At 30.7% G+C, this 11918-nt stretch overlaps 1 protein-coding gene across 1 annotated transcript in view; it reads left to right on the top strand.

Moving 5' to 3' along the window:
- LOC107722848 (clathrin heavy chain 1-like) overlaps positions 1 to 11918 on the top strand; it is a 53621-nt gene that overhangs the window by 26838 nt on the left and 14865 nt on the right. Inside the window, exons 15-25 of the mRNA XM_016531343.1 lie at positions 651 to 831; positions 906 to 1069; positions 2865 to 2990; positions 3070 to 3212; positions 3468 to 3702; positions 3949 to 4071; positions 4147 to 4292; positions 5614 to 5615; positions 6556 to 6798; positions 8535 to 8692; positions 10226 to 10390. Coding sequence (XP_016386829.1) covers positions 651 to 831; positions 906 to 1069; positions 2865 to 2990; positions 3070 to 3212; positions 3468 to 3702; positions 3949 to 4071; positions 4147 to 4292; positions 5614 to 5615; positions 6556 to 6798; positions 8535 to 8692; positions 10226 to 10390 — 1686 coding nt within the window. The remainder of the gene's footprint in view (positions 1 to 650; positions 832 to 905; positions 1070 to 2864; positions 2991 to 3069; positions 3213 to 3467; positions 3703 to 3948; positions 4072 to 4146; positions 4293 to 5613; positions 5616 to 6555; positions 6799 to 8534; positions 8693 to 10225; positions 10391 to 11918) is intronic.

Below are 11918 nucleotides of genomic sequence, written 5' to 3'. Positions count from 1 at the left end.
AAATATATATATATTTGTTGTTTGTCTTAATAAAGTGGGCAGATTAAAAATACAGTGGTTAAATTTAAATGTTTTTTCTATTGCTCTGTTTTAAAAAAGGTTATAAAAAATGTCAATAATTATCGATACCGAACGATATGAAACATATATCGTTGATATATTTTTTAGCTATATCGCCCAGCCCTACCTTACAGTATATATTATCCCATGGAATGCAGTTTCACATTTGTATATTATGTTTCTCGAGGTTAGTTTATAAAGCTAGCAACGTTTTTTGCACCGAAAAAGGTCTTTCATTTCGCTCTTGAGATTGATGGACAGACGTGAGTTTTTCAGAAGCTCCTCTTTGATTACATACGAGGGTGAGGCATGTTAAGAGCGTGTCGAGCGGATATTGGGACAGATTTCAGATCCTAGTGTTTCAGAATCATTTATATTTTAAACTGGGGAGTTAGTTTTGAGTTTTGAAGCTTGCAGCGTGTTTTTATTGCAGAGTAACCTTTTGTGTGTGAATATCAAGAGTATTTGAAATTCGAATTGTTACATTTTTAAATTCAAATTTTTAAATGTTTAAATTTAAATTGAATTCAAGAAGTCTGTCAGAGTAGTATTGAAGATTTATGTTTTTTTTTCTTCTCTTTGTCTGTCAGTGGTTGGTGAATTTCTTCGGCTCTCTGTCTGTGGGCGACTCCGTCGAGTGTTTAAGGGCCATGTTGGCCGCAAACCTGCGTCAGAACCTGCAGCTGAGCGTTCAGATCGCCACCAAGTACCACGAGCAGCTGGGAACGCAGACGCTGGTGGAGCTTTTCGAGTCCTTCAAGAGTTTCGAGGGTGAGACGCTCACGAGCTGCAGGGGGGTTCGAGGCGGCTTTGAACGATTCCTCATTTCTGTGGGTCTCTTTCAGGTCTGTTTTATTTTCTGGGCTATATCGTGAACTTCAGTCAGGACCCAGATGTGCACTTCAAGTACATTCAGGCGGCGTGTAAGACGGGGCAGATCAAAGAGGTGGAGCGCATCTGTCGAGAGAGCAGCTGCTACAACGCCGAGCGCGTCAAGAACTTCCTCAAGGTACTCGAGACTCGAGAAACCAAACGCATTAATGCAGTCAGCTCCATAAAATCCAGTTCAGTGCTTCTGCCATCATATATGTGACTTTTATTGGCACAACACTCAATATTAATACAGATGATAAGTTATGGTAATAAAAATAATAACACCATAAAAAAAAAAAAAAGATTTTTAAAATCAAATTAACAATATATTTTCATTTATTGAATTAAATGAATAATAATAAAATAAACATTAGATATAACTCACATTTACATTTAATTAACCATTTATTTTAATGAGTTGAACTGAATATATAACAATAAAATAAACATTAAACATTAGCGTACATTGACAGTTTTTTATTTAATTATTAACAATGTATTTTAATTAATTGAATGAATTAAATTGGATTAATAAGAATAAAATAAACATTCAACATTAGCTTAATTTAAAACTTTTTATTTAATTATTAATTCAACTCAATTAGATCAATTAAATTAAGTGGTTAATTAATTTTTTTTAAATGTTAAGCGAATGTTTATTTTATTGTTATTAATTCAATTCAATCCATTAATTAAAATAAATTGCTAATAATTAAATTAAAAATGTACATTTATTTTGCAGATTTTAGGTTTGAAAATGCTGAAATATTGTTTTAAAAAAATACAAAAGTAGAAAAGAAATAAAAGAAAATGAAAATGTAAATATTTGCATTGTATGTGAAATAATTGTATTGTTATTTTAATACTCAATAATTATTACTATTTTTTGTTTATAAAATCATTAATCATTATTATATCATTAATTAAAATAAATAGCTAATAATTAAATTAAAAATTTAAATTTAAGCCAATATTGAATGTTTATTGCTGATTAAATTCATTCAGTTAATTAAAATAAATAGTTAATAACAATAAAATAAAATTCAACATTATCTAAATTTACATTTTTAATTATTGAGAATTTATTTAAATCGACTGAACTGAATTGAATAATTAACAATAAAATAAACATTTAGCTTATATTAAAATTTTTACATTTAATTATTAACAATTAACAGTTTATTTTAATTGAATACATTGAATTGAATTAATAACAGTAAACATTAAACGCTGGCTTAAATGTACAGTTTACAATTTAATTATTAACAATTGAGTTAATAACAATAAATTAAACATTCAACATTAGCTTAATTTTACATTTTTTTATTTAATCGTTAACAGTTTAATTACATAACAATTTCCCCCTTTTGCATTGCTCTTTTATTATAATTGTGATATCAATTCATAATATAATAATTGTTTATTAATTGGGTAACACTTTATTTTAAGGTGTCCTTGTTACACGTTACATGTACTTACTATTATAATAACAATTAATTATGCATAACTACATGCCACAGGGAAGAGTAGATGATCTCCGAAAAGTCAAACGAAGCATTTTGGTCAATTAGTAGTTTTCTGGCGTGAGCAATTTAAGATCTACCTGATCATGAGGTAGCCTAAGCACAGAGGTAGCCTAAGTGATTCTTAAACATTTATGGTTTATATACTTATATGTTAGGTTAGCATTCTCAGCATGTGAAACATATGTGACCCTGGACCACAAAACCATACGGTAGGACATTTACAAAATATCTTCATGGAACATGATCTTTACTTAATATCCTAATGATTTTTGGCATAAAAGAAAAATCAATAATTTTGACCCATACAATGTATTGTTGGCTATTGCTACAAATATACCCCAGCGACTTAACACTGCTTTTGTGCTCCAGGGACACATTTATGTTTGTATTTGTGTCGTTGCACAGGAAGCCAAACTCACAGATCAGCTTCCTCTCATCATCGTGTGCGACCGCTTCGATTTCGTCCACGATCTCGTGCTCTACCTGTACCGCAACAGCCTGCAGAAATACATCGAGATCTACGTACAGAAGGTACGCTGAAAGCCCTGTACACGAGAAGCACACGCTGCTGATCTGGAGAGTTCACACATGTGTGTTTGCACTGCTGCAGGTCAATCCCAGCCGGCTGCCGGTGGTGGTCGGGGGTCTGCTGGATGTCGACTGCTCCGAGGACACCATCAAGAGTCTGATCCTCGCCGTACGAGGAGATTTCAGCACTGACCAGCTGGTGGAGGAAGTGGAGAAAAGAAACCGGTATCAAAACACGTCAACTGCTGTATTAAATCAATATCACATTTGCAAACTCCCTTAACTTCTTTCCCCGCCAAAGACGAGTTTTTACGGCTTTTCATGTTTTCACTGTTATACACTCGGGGGCGCTATTACACATATATATATATGAAATATTTTTGTTGAGATAACATAGTTTAATATCTGTATTACCCATTCCTCACACATATTTGTGTTAGCTGATAGCTCCATCAGTGTCTCTCTCCTAATTTTCTCCAGACTGAAGCTGCTCTTGTCTTGGCTGGAATCTCGTGTTCAGGAGGGCTGTGAAGAACCTGCTACCCACAATGCATTGGCAAAGATCTACATAGACAGTAACAACAGTCCTGAGTGCTTCCTCCGAGAAAACCTGCACTACGACAGCGCGACCGTGGGCCGATACTGCGAGAAGAGAGACCCTCACCTCGCCTTTGTGGCCTATGAGAGAGGACAGTGTGACCTGGAGCTCATACAGGTGTCTTCTGCTCTCCACGGCTGCATTTATTTGATTAAAAATACAGTAAAATCAGTAATATTATGAAAAAGTTTTACAATTTAAAAAAAGTATTTTCTATGTCAGTATATAGTAAAGTGTAATTTATTTCTGTGATCAAAGCTGTATTTTCAGCATCATTACTCCAGTCTTCAGTGTCACATGATCTTCAGAAATCATTCTAATATGCTGATTTGCTGGAATCTGTGTTTTTCTGTCCTCCTGTAGGTGTGCAGTGAAAACTCCCTGTTTAAAAGCCAGTCGCGGTATCTGGTGCGACGAAAAGATCCCGATCTTTGGGCTCGAGTTCTGCAGGAGACGAACCCCTACAGACGGCCGCTGATAGATCAGGCACGAGTCACACCTGAAATATCTACAAAAGTGTGTGATTATTGAGTATATGAATGATAAGGGTTGTGTGCACAGGTGGTTCAGACGGCTCTGCCGGAGACGCAGGATCCAGACGAAGTGTCTGTGACGGTGAAGGCGTTTATGACGGCCGATCTGCCCAATGAACTCATTGAACTTCTGGAGAAGATCGTTGTGGAGAACTCCATATTCAGTGAACACAGGTCAGTCTGAGAGACTCGTGTCATACCACGCTCAAATTAGAAGGCGTTTATGACGGCCGATCTGCCCAATGAACTCATTGAACTTCTGGAGAAGATCGTTCTGGAGAACTCCATATTCAGTGAACACAGGTCAGTCTGAGAGACTCGTGTCACACCGCTTGAGCTCAAATTCGTATGTGACCCTGGACAACAAAACCAGTCATAAGGGTCAATTTTAATAAATAAGCTTTCCATTGGTGTATGGTTTGTTAGGACAGGACAATATTTGAAAATCTGGAATCTGAGGGTGCAAAAAAATCTAAATATTGAGAAAATCATCTTTAAAGTTGTCCAAATTAAGTTCTTAGCAATGCATATTACTAATCAAAAATTAAGTTTTGATATATTTACAGTAGGACATTTACAAAATATCTTCATGGAACATGATCTTTACTTAATATCCTAATGATTTTTGGCATAAAAGAAAAATCGATCATTTTGACCCATACAATGTATTTTTGGCTATTGCTACAAATATACCCCAGCGACTTAAGACTGCTTTTGTGCTCCAGTGTCACAAATATCACGAGCTGGAATCTGATGTAATGGCCAAAATGAAATGCATAATGAATAAAATGCATTGCAAAACTCTCACATATTGTGTAAATAAAGTATTCTTTTTGACTGACAGAAAATTAAGTGGTTGGAGAGTAGCTGTGTGGAGCATTGAAAGTAGATTGTAATTATTCGTGTTAAATTATATTATGTCATATATCATATCATATTATATTGAATTAAGATTAATTTCTTTGTTGTAGTCCTAATTTTTAAGAACCTTTGAATAAATGTATAAAATATATTACAGTGTTTTATATTATATTTTATTATGTTATATTGAATGAAGATTAATTTCTTTGTTGCATTCCTTAGTTGTAAGGAGTTTTGAAAAAAATCATCTGCTTAATGAATAAATCTAAATTTATTACCGTTATATTATATTATATTATATTATATTGAATTAAGATTGATTGTTTTGTTATATTCCTCATTTTTTATTAAGCATTAATAAGCATATACTAAATGAAAATTTAAATATGTGAATATGTGAAAAATTTTAATATAATAAAAAGTAAATATTTTACATCACAATGTTTTATATTGAATTTAATTTAATGTAATTTTATTTTATTGAGATTAATCACTGTAGTAAATTAGCTTTGCATAAAGCATCTGCTAAATTAATAAATGTAAATATATTATATTACATTACAACGTTTTATATTATATATTTGATTATATTATTATATTGAATTAAGATTAATCTCTTTGTTGTATTTCTCAGTTGTAAGTAGTTTTGAATGAAAGTATTGTATTATATTATAAAATATTTTTATTATATTACATTACATTTAATTAAGATTGATTGCTTTGTTGTATATCTCATTTTATTGTGCGTAGCTTTGAGTAAAAACATCTGCTAAATGAATGAATGTAAATTATGTAACATTATGTTATGTTATGTTATGTTATGTTATGTGTTCAGTTAAGATTAATCGCTTAGTTTTTTTTGCTCATTTGTAAGCAGCTTTGGATAAAAACATCTGCTAAATGAATAAACTTAAATATATTGTTGATTTATAATGGGAGTGATCTAGTTATATCATATTTGTATTTTATTTGATTGAAATAAGATTATTCACTTTGTGGTAACTGTAAGTAGTTTTGGATAAAAGCTGGAAGTTGATTATAATGGGAGCGATCTAATTTACTGCATGTTGATGTAGATTATGTATTGACTGTATGTGGGATTACTTTTTTTCAAGTAACTAGTAAAGTAATGCATTACTTTTTAATTTAAAAGAGAATATCTGAGTTACTTTTTTATTTTTTTACTTTTTTTAAAAAGTTACTTTTTTTTTTCCAATTTATTGATTGATGTAATAATCACAAATTACTCTAGACAAACATTTGTGTCTTTTTTTATTGCTGAAGTGTTTTGAAATTTCTTCTTTTGCATTCTACTGTACGGACATAAATTTACTTTCCCTTCAGCCTGAGGCTTAATCATTTCACTTTTGGTGTGAAAAGGCTTTTATATTTGCCAAAAATAGAACTTTTTTATTTTAAAAACAAACAAGCAAGTCCTGTCCAGATTAAAAATGAAACGCAAAAGTAACGTAACGCATTACTTTCCATAAAAAGTAACTAAGTAATGTAATTAGTTACTTTTTTATGGAGTAACGCAATATTGTAATGCATTACTTTTAAAAGTAACTGTCCCCAGCGCTGCACACGATCACGCGAGCGTCTGGACTCAAGCTCTGTCCCGCGCAGGTTCTGATCGAGCACATGGGGAATCTGGAGCGGGCGTATGAGTTTGCGGAGTGCTGTGCCGAGGGCTTGGTCTGGAGTCAGCTGACTCAGGCTCAGCTTCAGTCCGGTCTGGTCAAAGAGGCCATCGACTCCTACATCAGAGCTGGAGAGCCGTCGGCGTACATGGAGGTGGTGGATGCTGCCAGCAGAAACGGTGAGATGAACTGTCCTCAAACATCCTGAAACTGATGTAGTATAAATACATTCAGAAAATAGCAATGCCTAGATCATTTTGATAACAAGATATACTCTACCAGTCAAATGTTTTTGAACAGTAAGATTTTTAATGTTTTTTAAAGAATTCTCTTCTGCTCATCAAGCCTGCATTTATTTGATCAGAAATACAGCAAAAGCAGTAATATTGTGAAATATTTTTACTATTTAAAATAACTGCTTTCTATGTGAATATATAGTAAAATGTAATTTATTTCTGTGATGCGCAGCTGTATTTTCAGCATCATTACTCGTCTTCAGTGTCACATTATCCTTTAGAAATCCTTCTGATATATGCTGATTTGCTGCTCAAAACAAAAAAAATATTATTATTATTATGTTGAAAACAGTTGAGTAGAATTTTTTCAGGTTTCTTTGATGAACAGAAAGTTCAGAAGAACAATGTTCTGAAGATCATGTGACACTGAAGACTGGAGTAATGATGCTGAAAATTCAGCTTTGATCACAGAAATAAATTATATATTTTACAAAATATTCTAATAGAAAGCAGTTATTTTAAATAGTAAAAATATTTCACAATATTACTGCTTTTGCTGGATTTCTGATCAAATAAATGCAGGCTTGGTGAGCAGAAGAGCTTAAATCTTTAAACATTAAACATTAAAAATCTTGACTGGTAGTGTATATTGTTTTACTTATTGCATTAAACTAAATCTGCTATATATAAAATAGAGTAAAATGTCCTTGTGTAGTAAACTGATGTGTATTATAAATATATTTAGTAAGAGTTTTGAACTAGTGTCATGATTCTAATGTGCCTTTTATTTGCCAGTATTAGAAATATCAGAGTATTTCAAGATATTAAAAAAATTATATGTCACCAATAAAATAATATTTTATATATTATATTTATAAATACATTCATAAATATTCAGTGTATCATAAATATTCGATCACAAATGAAAAACAATGCCTTGATTATTTTAGCAAGATATATTGTTTTACTTGTTGCATTAAATATTTAAAATATACTATATATAAAATTTCAATTAAAATAAATAGGTTAAAGCCACTTCAGCGCAAATATAAACTACCGCAAATGTTTGAGGTCAGTAAGTTTTTACTTTTTGAAAGAAATTTATATTTTTATTCAGCATTAAATTGATTGATGTATAATGTTACAAAAATTATATTTCAAATGAATGCTGTTCGTTTGAATTATCTTTTAAAATGCCCTAAAACTGTCCTGAAACTTACATAAGATGTTAGTTTGCACCCATGGACTGACTGTAAATCTTTTATAAAAAAAAAATTACTTTTTGAAAGAAATTTATATTTTTATTCAGCATTAAATTGATTGATGTATAATGTTACAAAAATTATATTTCAAATGAATGCTGTTCGTTTGAATTATCTTTTAAAATGCCCTAAAACTGTCCTGAAACTTACATAAGATGTTAGTTTGCACCCATGGACTGACTGTAAATCTGAGTTTTATGGTGCTTTTAGAAATCAATGTGTCATTGTAGTGATGCTGTAATTTTCTACTATCTTGTATGTCCATGTATAATGTTAGTCAAGTTTTCTTACACTAAATACAGTCCAAATATAGATTTCATGACTAGGGAGGATATTTTGAGTTGTGAATGAAACAGTTTGTTACTAAGTACATCAAACTCTCTTGTTTCAAAATGGCAAAATGGTCTGTTTTCATAGAGAACTGGGAGGATCTGGTGAAGTTTCTTCAAATGGCGAGAAAGAAAGCCAGAGAGTCGTACGTTGAGACGGAGCTCATCTTTGCTCTGGCTAAAACAAACCGTCTGAGCGAGCTGGAGGACTTCATCAACGGCCCCAACAACGCTCACATACAGCAGGTTCGGAGATTTAAACACATGCAAACTCTGATGCACCCAAATAAAAGTTCTCAAAACCAAAAGTGCTCATTTTAAATGAGCTTTTCTAGCCTATAACATTCTATTAAAATATCATATTTTATCATATTGGATTACACTTGGTTAAAAGTAATAATATCTTGAGTAATAATATAATATTAGATATATCTGTAGTAATAGTAATTATATCAGTTATCTAATAATTATAATTAAATATATAATGATTAATAATTAAGTTTATAATATATTAAATGTAATATTAATCATAATGCATTTAAGAATTATAATTGCTAAATAACATATTTAATGTTACTACAGATATATCTAATATTACATTTATTACATTACATATTATTATGTTTGACCGTGTGTAATGAAATGCAGTAATTGTAATAGAATTGATCATAATATATTAAACATAATATATTAAATGTGATATTAATCATAATATATTTAATAGTGTAATAATCATATGAATGATAATTTATTTGTGTTTAATCATAATAGTATATAATGTTATATTAATTTTATTCAATTTTATATATAATCAAAAAAATTATATATTAAGTAATTATATAATGCAATTATATATATGTGTGTGTGTGTGCATAGACGCATACATTTTATATCAATAGTAATATATATTATAATAGCAATATAGAATATTCTAATGTATTTAATCAAAAAACAATAATATATTTAAAATTATTAAAGTAATAATATTTGGCCATTTTTGACTGTCTTAAAGAAAGACTGTCTGAAAGAGTCTTTTCACCATCTATCACTATTGTGTCTTGTTGATATAATATTAGATATATCTGTAGTAATAGTAATTATATCAGTTATCTAATAATTATAATTAAATATATAATGATTAATAATTAAGTTTATAATATATTAAATGTAATATTAATCATAATGCATTTAAGAATTATAATTGCTAAATAACATATTTAATGTTACTACAGATATATCTAATATTACATTTATTACATTACATATTATTATGTTTGACCGTGTGTAATGAAATGCAGTAATTGTAATAGAATTGATCATAATATATTAAACATAATATATTAAATGTGATATTAATCATAATATATTTAATAGTGTAATAATCATATGAATGATAATTTATTTGTGTTTAATCATAATAGTATATAATGTTATATTAATTTTATTCAATTTTATATATAATCAAAAAAATTATATATTAAGTAATTATATAATGCAATTATATATATGTGTGTGTGTGTGCATAGATGCATACATTTTATATCAATAGTAATATATATTATAATAGCAATATATAATATTCTAATGTATTTAATCAAAAAACAATAATATATTTAAAATTATTAAAGTAATAATATTTGGCCATTTTTGACTGTCTTAAAGAAAGACTGTCTGAAAGAGTCTTTTCACCATCTATCACTATTGTGTCTTGTTGCTCAACATTAGTGTGCACACGTAGTATTATTTTCAGTGTGTCCAGTAACGTGTGTCTCTCTGTAGGCTGGCGAGAGATGTTATGAAGAGGGTATGTTTGAAGCGGCCCGGCTGCTGTTTAATAACGTGTCTAATTTTGCTCGTCTGGCGTCCACACTCGTTCACCTCGGCGAGTTTCAGGCGGCTGTTGACAGCGCGCGAAAGGCCAGCTGCACACGCACATGGAAAGAGGTGAGAGAAAATCTGCTTCAGCGTTATTAAATACATATCTTTAAACTAGGGCTGTCAAGCGATTGAAAATGTTTAATTTAATTAATTACCTGAAGTACCGATTAATTAATCGCAAATTAATTGCACATCAATTTGGGCTGAAAAATGACCCCCCAAAAGATCATTTAAAGTCATTATTGTGTTAAATGAGAAAAGCATTGAATAGACATTTCTAAAAAGAAATATATTGATTCAGCATAGAATTTATTAGGCCACACAAAAACTTTTAAGGCTACAATAACGTTGTTTTCAGAGGAAGCATGAATTAGAATTGCATAATTAAAATTATTTGGTTTTAAATAGGCATTAATGGGTTTTTAAAAAAATTGAATATTAAAATATAAAATACGAAAAAAAAAAAATAAATAAATGATACTCTACGAAACAAACCGCCGGTGGCAGCAAGTCATTGTCTTAATGAGTGAGTCATTGAATCATTCATCCAACTGATTCATTCAAACGGATGATTCGTTCAGAAATGAAGCAAGTGACTGTTTTTAGGAATAAAAATAATATCTGTAATAATAATATTTGTATATATTTAAAAGTTTTTTTTATACATCTATATGGTTTTTATTCATTTTTATTTCAGTTTTAGTTAATTTAGTACATCAAGTTAAACTAAATGAAAATGAGAAACTAAATTTGAAACTAAAACCACCAGTAGGTGGCGGCAAGTCACTGCCTTAATGAGTTATTCAGTTATTCATTCAACCGATTCGTTCAGACGGTGGATTCATTTAGAAATGAAGCAAGTGAACTGTCTTTATGTATGAGTCACTGAATCATTGACTCACACGAATCGTTCGAAAACGCAGAATCTGGATTTTTCAAGTTCAAGTCCGCTGACGTTAATCCACTCTCCTGTCTGGTTTGTTTGTCGGACAATGACAGATTCTGCGTTTTGATTGGTCCGATCGCCTGTCAATCAAACTCCCGGCGAAGGGTCAATTCTGCTGTGACTTAGATTGGATTTTGGAACTATTTTAGTTAGCGAAATTGAGCAAAAACACACAATATTGACAATATTGTGTTTAAACTATAAGACAACATTAACTTCTTGTTTATTTACTGTTGCATGTAATCAATATCACATTTGCAATCGTGCAGATATTCGGGAAAAATAGCACTCTTGCTTGCCAGACTATATCATATGATATAAATATAAGACAATAACCCATATGAGGCATTTTTGCCTTCATATCTTGAATTTTAGGGGCATTTAACTGCATTGTAACGTCGTCGTCCTGCATAATGTTCGTCAGCAACTGCATTGTAAAAGATGACGTACAGGTTCAAATGAATGTGTTTAAAGGGGTCCTATTATGCTTTTTCACTTTTTCAACTTTAGTTAGTCTGTAATGTTGCTGTTTGAGCATAAAAAAGATCTGCAAAGTTAAAAAGCTCAAAGTCCACTTCAAAAGGAGATATTTTATTTAACAGAAATCACTTTTCAAAAACTACAACAAACGACTCGTTTGGACTACAA

Source organism: Sinocyclocheilus rhinocerous, unplaced genomic scaffold (assembly GCF_001515625.1).
Source record: "Sinocyclocheilus rhinocerous isolate Xijiao unplaced genomic scaffold, SAMN03320098_v1.1 scaffold1596, whole genome shotgun sequence".
Lineage (NCBI taxonomy): Eukaryota > Metazoa > Chordata > Actinopteri > Cypriniformes > Cyprinidae > Sinocyclocheilus > Sinocyclocheilus rhinocerous.
The sequence above is the reverse complement of the archived record's forward strand: the minus strand, read 5'-3'. Positions and strand labels throughout refer to the sequence as shown.